Source organism: Aplosporella prunicola, assembly GCF_010093885.1.
Source record: "Aplosporella prunicola CBS 121167 unplaced genomic scaffold K452scaffold_27, whole genome shotgun sequence".
NCBI lineage: Eukaryota > Fungi > Ascomycota > Dothideomycetes > Botryosphaeriales > Aplosporellaceae > Aplosporella > Aplosporella prunicola.
The window spans coordinates 3,376-22,353 of NW_022983555.1; the positions used below are offsets into that span (position 1 = coordinate 3,376).

At 46.6% G+C, this 18,978-nt stretch overlaps 11 protein-coding genes across 11 annotated transcripts; 3 read left to right on the forward strand and 8 right to left on the reverse strand.

Moving 5' to 3' along the window:
* Positions 1 to 1,811: 1,811 nt before the first annotated feature.
* K452DRAFT_312077 (uncharacterized protein) lies at positions 1,812 to 2,183 on the forward strand (the record flags this gene model as incomplete). The annotated part of the gene is made up of 1 exon (XM_033543514.1): positions 1,812 to 2,183. The coding sequence occupies one exon, from the start codon at positions 1,812 to 1,814 to the stop codon at positions 2,181 to 2,183; it is 372 nt and encodes a 123-aa protein (XP_033393396.1).
* A 2,712-nt stretch (positions 2,184 to 4,895) lies between these two features.
* On the reverse strand, positions 4,896 to 5,243 carry K452DRAFT_235425 (uncharacterized protein; the record flags this gene model as incomplete). Its single annotated transcript, XM_033537433.1, has 1 exon — positions 4,896 to 5,243. One exon carries the CDS (start codon positions 5,241 to 5,243, stop codon positions 4,896 to 4,898), a length of 348 nt encoding a protein of 115 aa, XP_033393397.1.
* A 941-nt stretch (positions 5,244 to 6,184) lies between these two features.
* On the reverse strand, positions 6,185 to 7,228 carry K452DRAFT_329081 (uncharacterized protein; the record flags this gene model as incomplete). Its single annotated transcript, XM_033545033.1, has 3 exons — positions 6,185 to 6,394; positions 6,449 to 6,955; positions 7,031 to 7,228. The coding sequence occupies 3 exons, from the start codon at positions 7,226 to 7,228 to the stop codon at positions 6,185 to 6,187; spliced, it is 915 nt and encodes a 304-aa protein (XP_033393398.1).
* Positions 7,229 to 8,502: 1,274 nt separating this feature from the next.
* K452DRAFT_312080 (uncharacterized protein) lies at positions 8,503 to 9,406 on the forward strand (the record flags this gene model as incomplete). The annotated part of the gene is made up of 7 exons (XM_033543515.1): positions 8,503 to 8,542; positions 8,618 to 8,718; positions 8,772 to 8,820; positions 8,885 to 8,966; positions 9,068 to 9,172; positions 9,227 to 9,291; positions 9,357 to 9,406. 7 exons carry the CDS (start codon positions 8,503 to 8,505, stop codon positions 9,404 to 9,406), a joined length of 492 nt encoding a protein of 163 aa, XP_033393399.1.
* K452DRAFT_97483 (uncharacterized protein) lies at positions 9,282 to 9,971 on the reverse strand. Its single transcript, XM_033547379.1, has 2 exons — positions 9,825 to 9,971; positions 9,282 to 9,758 (listed from the first exon to the last, which is right to left on the reverse strand). The coding sequence occupies exons 1-2, from the start codon at positions 9,926 to 9,928 to the stop codon at positions 9,419 to 9,421; spliced, it is 444 nt and encodes a 147-aa protein (XP_033393400.1). The 5' UTR covers positions 9,929 to 9,971; the 3' UTR covers positions 9,282 to 9,418.
* A 680-nt stretch (positions 9,972 to 10,651) lies between these two features.
* Positions 10,652 to 11,752, reverse strand: K452DRAFT_353383 (uncharacterized protein; the record flags this gene model as incomplete). The annotated part of the gene is made up of 4 exons (XM_033545824.1): positions 10,652 to 11,328; positions 11,377 to 11,539; positions 11,586 to 11,707; positions 11,737 to 11,752. 4 exons carry the CDS (start codon positions 11,750 to 11,752, stop codon positions 10,652 to 10,654), a joined length of 978 nt encoding a protein of 325 aa, XP_033393401.1.
* A 272-nt stretch (positions 11,753 to 12,024) lies between these two features.
* On the reverse strand, positions 12,025 to 12,440 carry K452DRAFT_312082 (uncharacterized protein; the record flags this gene model as incomplete). The annotated part of the gene is made up of 2 exons (XM_033543516.1): positions 12,025 to 12,147; positions 12,246 to 12,440. The coding sequence occupies 2 exons, from the start codon at positions 12,438 to 12,440 to the stop codon at positions 12,025 to 12,027; spliced, it is 318 nt and encodes a 105-aa protein (XP_033393402.1).
* Positions 12,441 to 12,559: 119 nt separating this feature from the next.
* K452DRAFT_97508 (uncharacterized protein) lies at positions 12,560 to 13,299 on the reverse strand. The gene is made up of 3 exons (XM_033547380.1): positions 13,246 to 13,299; positions 12,860 to 13,190; positions 12,560 to 12,792 (listed from the first exon to the last, which is right to left on the reverse strand). Exons 2-3 carry the CDS (start codon positions 13,086 to 13,088, stop codon positions 12,680 to 12,682), a joined length of 342 nt encoding a protein of 113 aa, XP_033393403.1. The 5' UTR covers positions 13,089 to 13,190; positions 13,246 to 13,299; the 3' UTR covers positions 12,560 to 12,679.
* A 1,283-nt stretch (positions 13,300 to 14,582) lies between these two features.
* Positions 14,583 to 15,403, reverse strand: K452DRAFT_291296 (uncharacterized protein; the record flags this gene model as incomplete). The annotated part of the gene is given in 6 exon segments (XM_033541148.1): positions 14,583 to 14,764; positions 14,941 to 15,077; positions 15,114 to 15,124; positions 15,187 to 15,269; positions 15,328 to 15,330; positions 15,341 to 15,403. Coding segments are annotated over 4 exon segments (348 nt in total), but the record flags the coding sequence as incomplete, so codon positions are not given.
* An 845-nt stretch (positions 15,404 to 16,248) lies between these two features.
* K452DRAFT_97533 (uncharacterized protein) lies at positions 16,249 to 16,753 on the reverse strand. Its single transcript, XM_033547381.1, has one exon. It carries the CDS (start codon positions 16,610 to 16,612, stop codon positions 16,286 to 16,288), a length of 327 nt encoding a protein of 108 aa, XP_033393405.1. The 5' UTR covers positions 16,613 to 16,753; the 3' UTR covers positions 16,249 to 16,285.
* A 141-nt stretch (positions 16,754 to 16,894) lies between these two features.
* K452DRAFT_361680 (uncharacterized protein) lies at positions 16,895 to 18,114 on the forward strand (the record flags this gene model as incomplete). Its single annotated transcript, XM_033546444.1, has 2 exons — positions 16,895 to 17,497; positions 17,531 to 18,114. The coding sequence occupies 2 exons, from the start codon at positions 16,895 to 16,897 to the stop codon at positions 18,104 to 18,106; spliced, it is 1,179 nt and encodes a 392-aa protein (XP_033393406.1). The 3' UTR covers positions 18,107 to 18,114.
* Between the last annotated feature and the right edge of the window lie 864 nt (positions 18,115 to 18,978).

The following is an 18,978-nucleotide window of genomic DNA, read 5'->3' on the forward strand; positions in this document are numbered from 1 at the left end:
TGTCACAACCGCCGCACCATCGTATGTTGAGTATGGCGGCGAACACATGGCAGCAAGGTAGCAAGGTTAAGGTGAAACCAGAATTAGTATTGGCCAATGAACACCTGAGCCACGTTGCGATGATAGAGTTAGGGGCTTCTTCGTGAAGGCGTCCTGCCTTTTGTTCGGGGAGGCCTGCCTGGTTCAGAAAACTTGGGACCATCGGTGAGCCCTCGGACGCTGTACAGGTACGGGCGGTGGAAGGCGAGGGCGATCTCGTGGCTGAATGGAAGGCCAAAGCGTCCATCGGATATACAATGCTAGCACGGGTATCGTACTTCGCCACATCCGAGCCAATGTGGAGTCCTGTAGATGATGCACGCACAGAGGACGGGACTTACTCTCGGGTTCAAGCCGAAGCCTACCTATAATACAATGCCTATCGATGTAAGCTTATTTTTGTGGCTGCGTCATAAACGAGAATTCACCGGAAAACGGTTTCTCGAATTTAGTTTTGAAGTTCTGTGAACGATAGAGTTTAAAATTGATGTACTCTAGTGCGAGTAGCAGAGTAAGACCACAGGTAATTATGGTCACTCGACTATTGCTTTCAGGTGTCGGTAATAGGGCTCGTTCGTTCCAGGCAATTGGGCGCTACGGCAGTGTGATGTTCATCTCTACAGCGAAAGTCCCTTCCCAATTGGAAGCAAATAAGGAAATCATCCATCGATCAGGGGTTAACACGAGGGCAAGCGCTTCAACGGCGGGGGAGAGGCTTTAAAGGCTTTTCTCGTCGGCGGCGATAGTGCGTTTGATCGTGTCAAAGAAATCATGCAAGCTTTTCGAGGGGATGAAGCCTGAAGTTTTGCATTGAGAGCAAAGGTTTATAGGGACGTCTCAAGGGCGTAGGGCTCCTAACCGCTAGCCCAGAGGGGCAATTCGGACACGAGTTTTCCCCCGCAGTAATATCGCGAAAGGGAAAGATCGACTCCAGACTTTCCCCGCCGAGCTCTCCGCCACGTCACCTTGTCATGTCCAGAAAGCTCTAGCCCCCGGGCACGGTCGGTCCTCGTCTCATGAACTGAGACCTCGTGTCCGGACGTCGGGCTAACGCCTCGACACCATGCGCCACTCCTTACTCCCGTCCCGGAGGTTCTGTCACTAGGTATCTATCCTCTGATCGATATCGCTAGCGAGTAGCGACTCTCTTTTCGCTCGCTAAAGCCAAGCCAGCGGCAGAGCAACGGGGCGTGCAAGCTGCGACATGCCGTCTGCATTCTCGCGCACATAGAATTCCCACTTTGAACAGCGCATCCGGTTTTCCACGTTGGTACTCGGCGACTCCGGCGCATCGGTGTGAGTGTCTCAAGCTCACATCACGGTAAGGCTTTACACAGCCCTACAAGGATGAGAACGGACCACCGCGATCATCACGGCTGTATTCGGCCTGGAGAAGAAAGAAAATACGAGCTAAATGTAGGAGACACGGGCGGAAGGGCCAGCTCCAAGGGAGGCAGGACCAGAAGCCAGAGCGGTATATATACTGTCTGAACCACCTGCTATTCTCTCACCATCCTCTCAAGCCAACCAGTCGCTCCAGTCAAGACAACAATCTCAGTCCGCTCCTTTCACGAGACTCCTCGCAAAAAACAACTTCATTCACTTTCAAAATGCACTTCACCAAGGCCACGATCATCGCCATGGCGGCGCTCCTCTCTTCCGGTTACGCCCTTCCCAATGGCCTCGCTCCCCGTCACTCTGGCGATGCTTGCCAGGTCCAGTAGTGCTGCGACGACGCTGATTCTCAGTGCCGCACGGCTCCTAACGCCAACATGGCCCAGTGCAGCTCTGAGAAGGCGACTTGCTACACCAACATTGGTCTCCCCAACCCTTACAGCAAGCGCCGCAGCGGTGACGCTTGCCAGGTTCAGGAGTGCTGCGATGATGCGGACAACCAGTGCCGCACGGCTCCTGACGCGAACATGAGCAAGTGTAGCTCCGACAAAGCCACCTGCTACACCAACATTGGTCTCCCCAGCCCCTACGGCAAGCGCGAGACGGCCGTCGACTGCAAGGACCAGTCTTGCTGCGATGACGCCGACTCCAAGTGCCGTACTGGCCCGGATGCGAACATGAGCCTTTGCTCTTCCAACAAGGCGGCCTGCTACCAGAGCGTCGGCCTCCCTAGTCCCTACGGCAACTAAGCTGTTGCGGACTTGATGCTCTGAGGGTCGACGATGATGCGACGATGTCTTACCACGGGGTGTGAGGGATAACAGCCGAGGATGATGGTTATGATGAGGCGAGGGAGCATGGTAGTGTTAATTGAGTACTGTACTTGTACAATTAAGCGCAACTCTCGTTTAGCTTTGACTTGAGCGCTTGAACATAATAAAATTTATCTGCTCTTAAACGTCTTCTGGTTGCACCCCTTTGTGATGCTTGTTCTCACTTTTGGCTTTTCTTATACTGCATGGCAAAGCGGCAAACCGCTGACTGCGCATAGAAACATTTAGTGCTCCAGCCAACAAAGCGACATCGGATGGGAATGGGATCGGAGATCGAGGAATATTCGCCCACACTCCGGTGAGCCGGGTGAGCGGCAAAGCAAGGGAACATCAGTGGCAGGTACGTGCATCAAGCACGTGGCACTGTTAAGTCTTATCGCAGATTTTTTGGTCGGTGTCAAGCTGGAAGATGCTGTTTGCCTCCAGGTGCTTCGAGCGGATCTACGTCCCGTATAGCAAACGAACCAGACGGCCTTAAAGGGAAATTGTCGCTTTTAGTCTGTCTGTATAGATGATACATTTCTGCTTCTTTAGATATTCCAGGGAACAACGCGCGTTTAAGCGTGTTAGGAATTTTTGTTAGGGAATTCCAAATAAAGGTAATGATCATGAAGCCTTTTTACATTCAACAAGTAAAAGGTTGAACACATTATTTACACGAGCTCATAAGTTATTGCAAGTTCTCTCGGCTTTTTGCGGTTTATTCGATAAGATGGAAATATAAGTACTTATGGGTACGTTTTGCGACGAGTATGTATGCTAAATTCAATTGTGAGAAACGAGCTGAGACTAAGTTATGTTAGAAACGCCTGTAGTTTTGAGACCAAAAATAAAATCGATTCTTAATGTGAAGCCTGAAAAATATTAGCAGATGGAGCTTAACTCCTTTTGCGCTACATCCCATCGCTTTCAATGAGCAGGGAAATCTTGGTGTCGAGATCCTCTACCTGCTCCAGACACGGCGGAAAACACTTCGTGACGACATCTCCTGTAAGGCTGATGATCAGGACGGCAACCATCACAAAGCAGCTCTTATATAGTGCCTCTTCATGTTATACATGTCGTGCTCAATAGACTTATCCATAAAAGGCAAGTGTACTTGAATGGCGTCAGCGGAAGAAGTGGGTCCTGCGGCCTCGCCTCGATAAAGACGGGAGGATCGTGCAGATCCAAACGGCCAGATCTATATTATAGTCTTTAAATCGTCTGATCTGGTAGAGGAAATTGGGTTTGGTCTTTTATTTCTAACATCGAAGTTCGGGTGTAGCGGGAAGATACGAAGTGTCACCAACTATGATATGAATGCTATAAAACGATTTCTTAATATAAAACTTTCTCAAACAAGGTAATAGAAACTGTTCGTAGCCTTGATGTCAGTCTAAAACCATCGTCATCTTTGCCTTGAAAATAAAATCAGCATGTTTGATTTTATTATTATACAATCGTAATGATCGTCTCTTCGGTAGATTCAATCCACGAAGAAATATCTTTCAAGAATATATAACCAGCGCGCTGGTAGTTGCCAGTGCTCAACGGTTCCAGAAGTAAGTATATGGTCTGAGTCTTCTGCTTCTCTTCTTCAGACTTGAAATCCCAAGTCGGAGTCCAACTAAAGCCTAGCAAGCAGTAAAATATCTTTCCACCATACAACTTCGACGCCAACATCCTATCCATAAACAGGTATCCAGGCCTCTTATACTGCTTCGAAATAACAACCGAATTAGGATTAGCAAACGGAAGTACGCCTTGAAAACTCTCAACCGTCACCGTAAGAACTTTCCCGCGCAACTTCATAAAAGTATCCGAAACCTTACCATACGGACTAAGCGGCGAGACAGCGTAATTAAAACCCAGCACTTCAAAATGCTGCGTCCGCTGAGCCTCATCATCCCCCTACTAAAACTAGGACAACTCCTCGACCCTCGATGTACCCGCCAACGAAGCCCACGAAAAGGACGGCGCCACAAGTCGCGGCGTATCTTAAACTCCCACAACCCTCGCAAACCAAAACAGGCCATCAGCCAAGTACGCCTCCCACAGCCCAGTAATATAGCGGCCTAGACGCTCCGACTACATGCGCGCGGCCATGCCCGCTAGTGCAGGCAGCACATCGCTAGGTTAGGTAAGTTCCTTGCGCGCATAAGGGCCGACGACGAGCTTCCAGCCCTCCTACGGATCCTCCGCTATATGCAGCCGTGCGATATATTCCCGGCGCACGATCCCGGCGTATAGGTACATAGTCCGTGCAGCGCTGATGTTGTTGCGGCGCAGGCTCTCGCACTCGCATCTACACCCCGTCTTACACTCGAAGACGAGTTCCGCGTCTGTAAAGTGCAAGAGCCGCGTCGTAAGGAGGCGCTCCTGGAAGCACTAGGCGCGTAAGGCTAGGGGGTGGTCCGCGGGCGTCTTACCCATAATGCCTTCGAGTAAAGTGGCTGAGAAGGGGAAATAGTTAATAGGAGGGCGGACTGCTATAGTTACGTTATTGTTGTTACTGCGAAGGTGCTTGGTAAAGCGGCAGATGCGCTGGCGCGTGGTGGAAGGATTGAGGAGGCTGTCCGTCGTGTTCGCTGAGATGGTTACGTATGCCTTTTCGTAGATGTCGGCCATTTTCGAGGCCTTAACTTGCTAGTCATCCGCATCACCTTGAATGATGCAAAGAGAATCGATCCACAAGTAACGCAGGTCTAGCATCCGGCTGAACTTTATGGCGTCTTGGAATGTGGGTGAAAGGTCTAACCACGCGATAGCCGTTTTCCTTGCCGCGAGTATGCTCTTCGTGGTTGTGACCAGGATGTTCTTGCCCCATCTATAGGTGAGGGCTGCGTATTTTCCTCGCTCTCCTACCGTCTCATGCAGTCTGACTTTCGGCTCTTTTTCTGTTCCAATGTCTAGGAGACGTGTTGGTAGGACAGGGTTCATCTCGTTTTGACAGTCGACATGTTTCTGGATGCATTCGTGGATTTTCTCGAGCATCAATAGGATGCTTTCGATCGGGTTCTGGGGAATTATGCTTCCTGGAAGGATATTCAGCGCTTGATAAGGCCCTCCTAGGCTCTGTAGCTCTAATTGAGGAGCAGAACCGTCTGAAGCAGTATTTCCGGAACTATTTAGTGTCAGGAAAAAGGACAAAAAGCGAAACTGCCACTGTTACCTCTCCATGCTATCATAATAGATAATTTCCGCGTGGCGCCAGTCCCAGTCCCTTTTTCTTTCTTTCTAATTGTCAAAGTTCAACAATATAGTCAAACTACGCTTTGACATTCGGTGACGCATAAAGACAACGTTTTCGGTAAATTCAACCCCTTCTGAGTTTAGGAAAAGGTGAACGGCCTCATTAATCAAGGCGTAAATGTTGTAGCCTGAGTTAGCATTGTTCAGCAAGCGTACTACGCTTTATTGTTCCCAAAAGACGTGTCCATCTTTATCCTCCGGGCAACGGGTCAATACAGTCTCAGTACTCATGTCAAGCTGAAGGCGGAGTGTTAAAGGTTAAAGAAATCCTTTCGTTTTTTTCATCAGCAGAGTGAGGGGCTCGCGGAACCCTGTAAGCGGGATGGCGGGGTATAATATGTTCTAGGGCCAATCGGAGGATTACACGAACATAGGTATATCTCCACTTCCGATGCCCTGTAGAAAGTCATGCTTTTACACTATCTAATCTCACCTCATCTAATTTTTCCTGTGCAATACAACTGAAGACAGACGGGCAATCGCGGCCTTACTATATACAAACAAGCAAGTGGAAGCTACTAATAAGCATCGACACGACGACACCTGAGAAGAGCCGAGGTCCTGGTGAATGCAGGATTCATAGAGCCGCGCGGCTTACTGCTTCACTAAGAATGGTTTGTGTTGCTGGAAGAGATATCGATTGTTAAAAAGTGATTAAATTTAAACTAAGCCGTCCAGCTCGATTATATCTCTTGGATGCGCTGTACCAGCATGTTATTCACAAGCGTATCAACGCCCAGTTTAACGCCCTTCTTCACCCAATACCTATTGATGAACGCAATCTCTGTCTCTCTTTTAGCCCTTAGATCCCACACCATCGAGCAAGTCGTATTGCGCATTTTCTCCAAAATTCCATCGGCCGTCGCCTCTAATCTCTCCATGCCAAATCGGTCCTTCAAGCCTTCAACGTCTTATAGCTCCGGCATCTTGTGAATAATCTGCGTCACCTCAGCAAAAAGGTTAAGTTTTAGCTTCCGATGCGTCTCTCCGAGCAAAATCCCGTTTTTCGAATCGTGTAAAGCGCAGACCGAGTTGCAATAGGAGTTGACAATAAGTTTCTCCAACTGCATTTGCAAGACATCCTCGTAGGAGTAAGCAGTAGCGTTTAGGAGCGGGCTCTGCGGTAGCGTGCGGAGCAGGTAATCGCTGCCCTGTTCTTTAGGCCGGGATGAAGATGGCCCTACGGATGCGGTAGCGAAGCCCGTGTGCGTGATCCGGAACGGCGCGTCGCGGCTAACACCGTGCGAGATGGCTCCGAGGAGGTATTTTGGCCGAGATATAGGATTAGTGAACAGGGATTGGTTGACTTCTTCGACTATGCCCATGCCGTTTTGCATGAAAAGGATAGTGGTTTTAGGGGTAATCCGGCTTTGCAACGGCTTAAGGACCCCGACTGTGTAGATCGTTTTGGTAGCTACTACTAGCTGGCGGATCGGTTCGTTGGTGGTGTCTTTCTAGTGGGGGTCTGTTTATTCTGTGGTGCTTTATTGCCTGGTAATCCGCCGCTAGGAACCGTCATTATCTAACACTTCGGCGTTAAATCCTTCCGCGTTAAATCCTTCCGCGTTAAATCCTTTAGCGTTAGGTCCCCCGTACTCTTGCGTCTGCTTTATTATAGTTATGCTGATTTTCTTATTGTTTTTCCTGAAGGCATCGTAGAGCGAAGGCCGATGCAGTATCAACGTTGTATAAGGTCTAGAAGGCATATCGGCTAAGCAGTATACCATAAATATTCCGATGCTGCCCAACCCTAGCACGTATACTCACTCATTAGGATCTAGTTGCAGACTTAGAGCGCTCATTTTTCTGCTATCTTTGTAAAAACACCGTGAAACCCCCTTACGGAAATGTAACGTAGCCGTTGTTAGAATTCGACGAAAAATAGGAGGTAGAAAGATAGTTATTATAATTAGAAGTGTTTATTCCGTATCTTGCCGGATTCATTGCGACTTTTATACGGCACGGTTAGTAGCGCGCCCTTCCGGAGATATTCGGGTCCACTGCTGCGCCTTAGTAACTAGTGTAGCAGCTATGTATGCGCTTTTGCATTAGAATTAGGAACGTCATTCGTAAAAGTTTCTTCATAGATTTTGAAGAGTTGTACCTGAGTAGGAGCGTGGAGAATAGATAATGATTGCTAGAGAAAAATCCTTACGACGTTGGATAACGGGCCGTATAGGTAGCACGGACTAAGCCGTACATAGGGCCGATGGAATAATAGAGCGAGGCTGAAGCTGTGCTACGGGGCCACCAAACCAACACTGAAGAGTTTGAGTAGCGTTATTATAGAGTATCTTTAGCTACCGACTGTGCCATAGGGTCTCCGCTGTGTAAGGTGATGTCGGCCTACTAAAAGGCTAACCTCGTCTCTGCCTCGCTTGGCGCCTTGTTTTTCTTTGCCGTTGGTCCCCACAAACATCAGGCATTAGCTCTAAATAAGCTTAAGTCGTAGCCGCTAACGCAGAGGCTAAGCCACTATTACCTCTATCCACACTTTAGACCCCACCCTTTAAGTTTGTTATATACCGACCCTGTAAGCTAACCATGTTGGCTATCCTTCTATCATCTAAAGGTCCTTTATCCACAAAAGCCTATGTTCCTTATGTGTTGTTAAAGCGGCACAGTATTAATCCTACTTCGATTTTAAAAGTGCTTTCATCGCAAGTCTTATCACCTATAGTCTCAACACGAATCTCCTTTCGAACTTATTAGAACCCTTGTTCTAGCTATTCCCAAGATTATAACTTCCTCACCGTTCGCTATTATAAAATTCTCATCTATCAGCATGTTCCTATTGGGCTTTCCGCTGCTCGGATCAGCACTATTAAAGAACGGCACGGTACCCTACAACTATAAAAAGATGCGGAACAAAAATGTAAACCAGTGCTTAGTTTACAACCCACCTCGGGATTAAATAATCCAAGACTACAAGAAGATCTGCGGCCCGGCTATTTAAAAGAAAGTTGAAAGTGGCGACACCAGATCCACTAGCTGCCTCTTAATGTTGCCTCTCGGAGCGCCGACTTGGGAAAAAGCACTAGGTAAGCAAAAATGTAGTTAAGAATGCTATCGCCTAATCTGCAGTAGGTTTGGAAAATTAGCTAACCGAGTTTTAGGAACGGACGCTAAGGTTACTCCGGGAAAATATACGTGCGACGTCTCCTTTATTAATAAAGCCGCAGAGGACCTGATGAAGGCCTTGCCGATAATTGGCGAGGTAAGTGCTTGTATATACGACCTATCTAGTGAGATGCTAATTAAGTTTCTCAGGTTGGTTGTAAGCTGCTGACGTCATCGTTGAACGTAGCATTTAAGGTTGGTACGCTGGCAATACCGGGCGCTGGCGAAGCTATTGATAGCGGAATAAGTATACCTATATACAGAGAAACCGTCAGCACAAATATTTGCTGACCCTATAAAGTCGCCAGCATTGAGGCTGCTAAGGCTCTTAAGCAAGCTTACGGTGTAAGCGAGATGGCTTAGAGTACCTTTAGTTCTTAGATGAACCCTTGCGGAGATACGTCCGCGGTTCCTAAGAAGATACAAAAGGTCTTTAATATTTTTAGTATAGCGGACGATAACGTGTTGCCTAAAGGCTTTGACCCTTCGAAGATTAAGAACTTGTCGAAGATTAAGAAGTTAAAGGGCTCGACTAAGGAAGGCAATAAGAGGTACGTGCCTTTCTAGGCATGATGTATAGTATAAGAAGCTCGATACCCCCATAGATTTAGTCTTTTACTTTTAGAGAGTTACTGGAGCAATAGATCTCTTGTTGTTTTCCTGCAATACAGTACGAAGAGGTTGTATCTTCTACTTGAATTTTTCAGTATGACACTGCTGAAAACCGTTCAATAGACTTAACAAGTTTAAACATTACGAAAAAGAGAACGCATGCCAGACCCTAAGTTCCAAAAGCTCTAGAACATTAACTCCCTAGGATCTCTCGCCGGCGAGCTTCTACGGTTAAGGTAGTCACCAATACAAGTCCGATAAGTCTGGACGCGGCTCGAATACGGCAAAACTGTATACAGCCTACGACACAAAGGGCAATCGTAGCGTTTCGAGAGATACCACGTAATCAGGCAAGCGCTGTGAAAGTGGTGATCGCAGATCCGCAAAGCCACGATGTCATCTTCGAAACGGTCGTCGTTGGATAACTGCGTGTAGTGGCTTGTTTCGGACTCGTGGCCTTGGCTTCCGGGCTCGGTGTCTGTTGAACGCCGTCGGGGTTGGTAGAGAGGACCCAAGCAGATGGGACTTTGCCGATCGATTAGTAAGCTTGTCCAACATAAACTAGTATACAATAGGTAGATGCGAGCATACCATTCTTCGGCAGTGAGGGTATTTCGACCGTTCTTCTCCTCTGTGACGAGACGCGTCACACCGCCAAGTCTTTGACGTGTTTGCCTTCTCGTCTTGGGCGACATGTGAAGCAAACGCTTGCGTCGCCTTTGCGAACGATATACCGCGACTCTGACATTTTGGTCAACGACGGAGCTTTTCGACAACGATCAGGACTTGATGGAGATCGACATACAGCGGACCGAGACATAGCAGCAGGATGCAAATCACGATAGCGGCGACGATTTCCGCCGCGATGGGTGTTTGCAGATCGACGTCTCGCTTGATGAGCGGCGTCATGATCGCGACGACATCGATGCTTTCAGATATCCAGAGGGCGCGCCTTAACTCAGCAGCAGTACAGCAGCAAGCAGGCTCTTAAACCCGCCCGCCCAAGAGCCCAACCGCCCGCTTCCAAGCCGTACGCAAGCCAAGCACCCACTGTCGCACCGAAACTCCTAGAGTCCATGGCACGACTTGGCGGGTTGGGAGCTCCCAGCGCCCCAGCGCCCCCGTCGCGTGGTTGTCCGGATCGGTCGGAGAGGGACAAGGCTCCCAAGCGGAGAGCTACGTGAGCGATCCCTGCCAGCCGTCTCTTGGGTGGCGGATCGTTCTTGGCGTCTCCTGTTTGGCGCGCCAAGGACGGAACGTCATCCGACGGCATCACATGCGGTGCGACTGTAGCTTGGTATTAGTCACGAGCGGAGAAGCGGGATTGGGATCTCGACGTTATTATCGCAAAAGATGAGGAGCTGTGCCGTGATAAATATTCCTTCGACGTGGAATAGACAACGCCCTTGAGCTCCACTCTAGCTGTGTGACTTAAGCTCGACATCTTCTCCTTTGGCTTTTTTCGCCCTCCATCTGTAGTACTCACCCCCCGTCACGACAGGGTACTTCATAGGATTGTCCTCGCTGATGCACGTCGCAACAAGCTCAAGCAACTTCTCACGATCAAAGCCCCAGAAGAAAGGCGCAGAGTACCTTTCCCTGCCGCTTTTATTGACCACTCTGTGCACAGTCGAGACAAAGAAATCATTCGTCTGTCGCATGAAACAGTCGCCGATATTAATCACGAACGACCCCGGCACTGGATTTGCTCTGATCCATTTCCCGGCCTTGTTCAGCACCTCGAGCCCGCCGTTGCTGTCTTGCGAGACGATGGTGAAGCACTCGAAGTCAGTGTGGGCGCCTAGTCCGGCCTGGTCATCTGCGGAGTGGTCTTGCTGTGGGTAGTGCAGGATGCGCATCCCCGCTTCTGGTCTTTTGACGTAGTTGTCGAACGAGTCCTCGGGAAGATGGAGCGCAAGTGCGAAGATCCGCGTCATTCGGTGTACCAGCTGGATGAGTTGACTGTGGTAATCTAGCAGGCCTTCCTGAAATCCGGGCACACAAGAAGGCCAGAGGCTGATGGATTTTTCGTCTTTGTTGATGGCTTCCGGGTCGGCTTTTGGCTCATAGGCCCAATTGAACGCCTCGCTCAGGTCTGATCTTGTCAGCACGTATCGAATCATTAAGGCGTTTTCTCTATCACCTTTTTGCTTCAAAGAGTTCCGGTTGTAATGCTGCATAGGATGATATCCCACAAACTCGTTGGGGACAAGTCCTGTATATACTTCCATCTTTTTGTCTTCTGGGAGCTGGAAAAACTGTTTTGCTTGCTCGAACGCCGCCTCGCGGTAATGCGGGTCGATTCCCTGCATGCCTTAGCTGAATGCACGACTTGCTGTATGAGAAACTTACATGTCCAACTATGTAAAAGAAACCAATTCTATGCGATGCCTCCCTTACCATTTCCGCAACAGCTTTTCGGTCCTCGAGTTTTTCGCTGTAAATTCGCGATATATCGATGATTGGAATTTCGTCTGCTCCGATCGAGTCGTTCGTTTCATACTCGTAGACCTGCCCATTTTGAAGTCGGAGAGTAATGGGTAGTTTGGTGTGAAGCTGGGCGCGAGGAATTGGACGCCGCTTTTCCTCCTAAATTACTACTACCTATGGAGGTATATATGCTGCTATCTAAAAGAACACGTTTTCTCTTTGAGATCATTGCTTCCTTGCAGTAGATAAATGAGTAGTGCAGGGGGTAAGGCTGTTGTGTAACAACTGACTGTAATAAGGCTGAAAAAACGAGAGTTATCGGAGTGATCCTGGCTGACATAAGTCTTCTCTTTTTACTAGCTTACTTGATGGACAGCGAAGAACCATCGGCGTTAGGCTTGTTGGAATGAGATGGAGTATTAACTGGTGGAGGTGGCGGCCCGTAGGATGGCGGATCCTCTCCTTTGTGGGGATATAGCTCTTCCTATGTAATAGTGACGCCTCCAGTTCCATTTTATAGTCGATCAAGGCGGGATTTGTTGCCGATAGATCTGAGAACACTGTTATTACGAGGGTATAGACCTGTCCAATTAGTTCCTTTGGAATAATCTTGCTCGAGATGTAGACCAAGAAACTGAAGGCCTGAGCTAGAGACTGTACTTCGGCAAGGACCTTGGTGTAGTTCGCGGTTTTGATGGTAAGGTCAGTTCCCTTGGGAACGACAACTGATCGCTTTTTCGAACGAGTGAAGCGCAAGCTAATAACATTAGCAGCCATGTCAGGATCCTGGCTACGTGATAAGGTCTATAGAAGAGGCTTTGGGATAGAGTCGGTGTTAGTTAATTCAAGACTGATAATCTCTTCCGGCGGAAGGAAGAAGACATTTGTCTTTGCCTTCTTGCCTTTGAGGGCGATAGGAACCCGGTGCTTAGAGAAGGCGGCGCCTTTAGATATAGAGTCGTAGGCCATATGCGTCTCAAATGCGACTTGACACTGCGGCAGGCTATATAAATAGCCTAAAAACTTATTATCAGAGTAGCCGACGACAGCATACACGTTGCGTTGGATAAAGTTAGATGGGGATGGAAAAGTCTCCGTCGGATTAGTGGAAATGAATGATTGATCGAAGCTACGAAAGTGTATCAGAAACGTTGCCCTGCGTTGAAGCAGAAACCCACCCGCCTAGGCTTTTATACCGGAGCAGCCTTGACCCCATAGACTGCCACCGCCGCGGGCAAGCGGACGGTCACGCAGCCTACGCCACAGCCGCGGGAAACGTCGAGAGCAACTGGGATGGGCAAACAAAGACGCCGTGGAGGCGCTTCTATAGAACCCCAGATGCGACTCGTAACCTAGTAGATGGCCTACTTGACTATACGGGAAGCCCCGAACGAGACCGGAAGCCGGGCACGGTCGCCGTCGCATAAAGGCGCCTATGAACTTGGTCCATCCTCCTCTCAGAATGTATGCCGACAGCTTGAAGAAAAGGGGCGAGATACCGATGACGAGCGAGTAGAGGCGGGCAAACTAGAGAAACGATATCAATCGGCTGCGAATCGAACGTATTAGGGCGACGACTTACACTGTTAGCAAGCGCGCGGAGCCGGCGGCGATGGCGCAAGAGCGAGCGGGAGCTTAGGGACTTGGGGAGAGAGTGGAGCTAATTATGCGATCGATCTCGCTAGCCGAGGATCCGCCGACCGTGCGATGCGACGTGTACCGTTGTAAGCTCGATGTAGCGTGCAAAGACGCTACACGGCGATCTTCTCAACCTCCAAGTTCCCCTAACAGAGTGCTAACCGGAGGTTTCTACAAAAGAGTTCTCCAATATTCCTAAGAATTTCTCCTCTAGAGCTACCAGAATAATTTGTCTCTGCGCTATCTTCTATGAAAGAAGTTATTTTGTTTATGGCTTCGTTTGTACGAAACAAAAAGCCGATGATTCTATTTTAGTCTAATTTTCCTCCTCTGTCTCTTATAAAGCGCCTGGAAAAAGAAAAGGAACTACGGAAAGCCACCCCAAAGAAACATTGGAGGATAACTGTTGGCGTATTGGGTAAAAACCGTATGAGAGAAAATAGAACACAGCCTGTTTGTAGAAAAGTGGCTGGCTGCGAGGTTTATATACATGAAGGAGCGAGGCAGTCATGTGCTCGCTTAAAGAATGCAACAGGATAGCTTGGTGCTGAACTAACCAAAAAGCGAAAACAAATATAAAAAATTATACGGAAATCAAATGTTCTGATAGGTACGACGCACTATAAGTGGCTGTAGGCGAAAGACTAGCGGAAGCGACGGAAAGTCTTCCATTACAAGCGAGCGACTTTGACACGAATTGGAGGCCTACCCGCCCAGACGAAGGATCTGCCGATAAATACTGATAACTTGGAACGCGCGTGAAAGAGCAAAATGAGAATAATAGATTAGCAAAAACTACAGAGGCCAGGTCGAGGAACGGGCGAAATCCCAGGAGGAAGATACCTGGGCGCGGCTAGCATTGAGCAAGAACGGCATGAAACCCAGAGAAAACGTGTTCTTCTAGACAGTAGCTTCTATACCTCTATAGGTGGCAGTAACCTAGAAGGACAAGCAGCATCCAGTTCCTCGCGCCAGCTTCACAGGTTATTATCTTTTTCGCATGTTCTACTATAGTGTAGAGGATGAACGGAATAGACGGTCTATATATTTGCTTTTACTTTTTGGTTGTTTCAACACCATGTTATCCTCCCTGCTATATTATTCAAGCGAGCATATGGCTGCTTCGCTCCTGCGTATATAAAGCTCGCAGCTACTCTTTTACAATTAAGCCGCGTTCTCTTCTCACTTACACGGTTTCACTATACACGCGAACTATTAAGTTGTATTTCTGTTATGGCTTCGCATTGTTTTTGTACATATTAAAACGAAGAAGCAGTAATGGGGCTAAATTATTATTGAGCTAGGTTAAGTTCCTCTAACCGATTTATAGCCTCCTCCACATCGCTTTATTTATTCAATAGTGTTAAGATCGGCTTCTGAGCTATCCTAATATCGATAGGCCTTACACCGCGATCTAGTTCTGACCTAATCTTCTGTTTGCATATCTCAGCAAATATAGATTTCTAGTCTTTAATAAAAGCTTCTGCTTGTGCTTTTGTTCTAAAACGTTTATGATAAGCCCCTAGGTGCTTATCAACCGGAATTTTTGCACCATTATCTCCGCTGTCTATATTAGAATCATCTTTAGCCGTGTAGTAGAAGCGGTATATAGGTAATTTCGATATATTCCTGGCCGGACTCTATTTACCACCGTAAAATATAATTCCTGCCCAAGAATCGGAGTCGTATTTCCTGCTCCTTCTTGGATACACTCGTTAAAACTTTCAATCCCTTTCTTCCGCATATATTGTTTGGCTTCTTCGAGAGTTGGGAATCCTTAATAAATACTTCTGTAGCCAGTAACCAGTGGACGTACACTACCCCTATTTAGATTAACATTAAGTAATTTGCTAACTGTTTCAATTAATATAGTTACTAAGCTTACCAAGATGAAAAAATAGTCGGTATATCTAAATATGGGCTATCCGTAACAGCATAAAATTCCTTTTTATATCTAGGCCGAGTTATCTTGTGAATAAGCAACTTAATAGATCGATTAGCTAAGGCTTAAAGGCAAATATGATTAGATACCTTACGCTTTAAGACCCTATTATGTCTGCTATCTCAACACGTACTGTTATTTCTATAAGTTGACTAATAGTTTTTGGGAGATCGATTAGAGCGCTATAGATTTACTGAGCGATATAAATATTATTTAAGTCTAGACGACATTATCACCTTCCTATATAGTATATACATGAGTGCGTTATTATTCTTATAAGCCTTATCGTGGAGGCATCTTATTCGTGCGATAAGTTTTTAGTGTTAAAAGTAAACAAGGTTGTAAGGACGAAGCTGCGGTAGCTAGAGGTTACTATACTCAACACAATTATAAAGTTAGCGAATAGATACATGACACGAGCGCGCGCAAGCACGCATAGGGAAGGGGTGCCGGAAGGGGTACGGATGCAAGTATAAATACGGATCGCCAAATAGGAACCTTTAAGGTTAGGCGGGGGTTCCTAGGATTAAAGTGCTCGGCTAGCGCGGTATAGGCTCGGATACTATTAAATGTTTTTACCAGGTGACAGGGACGTCCGGCAAAGACTTATCGATAACTAGTATAATTTTTTATAATGTTTAGTTTACGTAAATTTTTACTGGAACTAATAGGTGTGGCCTTATAGCTATAGGCGTAATACTAACAGCGACTAAATAAATTAGCGGGTCGAGGCCTAACCAATCTTCTTTCCTAACTACGGCTTATATACTTATATGCGGTAAGTAAACCGCGATCTGGAAGTATATTTCCAACCGAATTATCCTATAAACGTGAGTTCACACTCTACTATTTACGTAAAATCTGTTTTAAGGCTCGGAAGGCTTACATATATCCATAGTTCTACACGAAAAAGCGGAAGTGATAACACAGTACTCTTATTTAAACGCTTTCATATGGTTCGTAGATAATAGAAACTAGACTTACCCACTCTATAGAGCATCATTGGTGGCTTATTATCCTACCTAGGAAGAGCTACACCCTACTACCCCCTGACACCTTCATGCGAGCACATAACTGCTACATAATATTTGTATATAAAAGGCTTGCTGCTAGTCATACTTACACTATTAGATAAGTCGAATTTTATAGTAAAGAGATTTGAGAATGAACGTTCTTGTTTTTTTTTTTTTTTTTTTTTTTTTTTTTTTTTTTTTTTTTTTTTTTTTTTTTTGCTAGAAAGGGAACTCTCGCCCTTTAATAGCGCTGGAGCGATGTTATAATTATAGACTATATCTATAATTCGAACATGGAAAATAGTGCCTCTACTATAAATAGTGGGTGTTACTCCTATGAGCCGTGCCTGCACCATTGCCTTCGTCCTAACCTATATAGTTAAATTGAATTGAGTTGAGTTGTACTTATTTATCCTGGCCTATTACCTTAGGCGATATGCAGACTAGACTATTCGAATAAGATACTCTAGTAGTAAAAACTGTGGTGTTTTAATCTGGGATAGTATAAGGAGAAAGAAGATAAAATAAAGGAAAATGTTGATATATTGGGTGAAGACCCAGTCTCTTTGCTGAAATGGGCAACGGAGAGGTTCCCTGGAGCTCTATCCGATGACGCCTCTTCATTTTTTCAAGGAAGCATGCCGAAACTACTTTTGGAAAGGGTTGCTCGTATGCTTAAGGCTGGGTTTGAGCCGCGTACGTGTTACTATCTTTCCTCGCTTCTAAAGAAAGGTATCGCAAGCTGGTTGGATAATCTCGGAAATAAACTAAGAGTTCGAGTTCCCCGTTCAACTTTCGCCTTTGGCATAGCTGATTTCCAGCGTGTTCTCCAACTGGGCGAGATCTTCCTTTCATTTTATCGTGTCTTGCCAGATGCACAGCTCCCATGTTTACACAACATGGATGTGCTCATTGCTCGTTATCCAATGCACCGACCATCAAATGTTCAAAAAGTTCGCGCAGTATACTATCCTGAACTTGCATCAATTCAGGATGTTGTGGTTTTTCCTACCCACGGCCGGTTTCCACTTGCGGAAAAGCTTTCGAATGGAGACTATGATGGTGACCGATACTGGATCTGCTGGGAACCTTTACTTGTAGAAGATTTTCAGAATGCGCCTCCTCCAGTGCCGGTCGATCTAGGAAGCCTTGGTATATATATCGACTCAAGGCTCTTTTCTGACGTTAGAAACGTTGAAAGCTTTCTCGAAGGAGCTTCCGACTTTCAAATCTTAGAGAAGGTACTCGGAATTTGCGCAAACTACTAGGAATAGTACGCCTATAAGTTTAACACTCTTAGTACGCCTAAGATGGTTCGTCTATCCGACCTCCGAGACCACCTAGTTGATGCACCAAAGAACGGGTATCGATTCGACATGAAAGATTGGAACAAATTCCTCCGTGATAGAAATTATTCCAAGAAACTTAATAAACCGGCGTACAAGTCTCTAATATCAGAAAGCCCTACATACCAGAACGAGAACAACATCGTAGACTATGTAAAATTTGCCGTCATCAAAGAAAGAATTGATCAATTCAAGGACGACGTAAGCGCGTGTCTTGGGGAAGCAAGCACCGAGGATGAGCACCTGTCCCACTTCTATAACGTTCGATATAGAGACGCGTATACAGAAGCCGATCAGGGAGCCCGAGAGGAAATTGACTATATAGTCAATAGCCTGGAGGAGCTTGTTTGCAATTGGAAAGATGCAAATCCTAGCCGCCAGGATTATAACGATAGTATCGAACAAGCGTATACAAAGTTTCGAAATATCCTCCCTCAAAATCTATTCCATCTAGTAGCTAGCGAGTGGATGAGATATCCTTTCGGCCGAGGATTTACTACTTAGGAGCTCCTCAAAGCGTCGGCGCTCTACTCGAACTTCATAGAAAAGAATAAGATGGCTCATTTCGTTGTCTCTATGGCCGGTCGTGAGCTATTTTTCATCAAAGCGCTCTCGAGTGATTCTGACCCGCAGGTGGTTACGTCAAACATCATGAGTACGCTAAGGGTCAAAAAGCCAAAGGATCATGGTAAAAAGATATAAAGTCTGTATGCTGGCGTTCTGTGTTTAGTTTTGGGCCAACGGATGAACATGGATAAGGCAACCAATATAAGTTACTAACTAGAGTACTCTCTATTGTTAGTAAAAACTAGTACGGTTCAGCGCCGTGTGGTAGATGTACAAAGTGCTGCTGAGGTTTTTCACGAAACGGAAAAAAATGCATAACTCTCAAGACAGTTGACCTGCGCTGCTGCTGTTAGGGGTGTTACTATTACAGCGCTGTTTTGTCGCGTGATTCGCCGCAGCGCGTCGGTTTCAACATCATCAGCAGGCGCCTGCGGATAGTTAGTTACTGTCAATCATCACCACCACAGCTATGTTGTCTCGCTTATCACCAACTCTGCTTTCACTTTGCTTTTTTTTAATTACACCATTCTCTCCTATTAGTGGAACGATAGTCACCCTTCTTCCAAAGGAAACTTTGTATTCAAGTAGACAGTTCCTCTCAATTTGATGCGATAGCAGTGTCCAGCTTTCTCGCACTGTTCAACAGTTACTGTAGTCTTACATCGGCACGGAAACTGGCGCACTGGGAAGGGTTGTTGGTTGACTATCATTAAACTAAACGTATTTAAAATGGATCGATTTCTTGGTTCATTACGGCGGCTCGGAGCCCATCCGCGCCACACTGATCGACTTTTCCTTCTCTACCATGC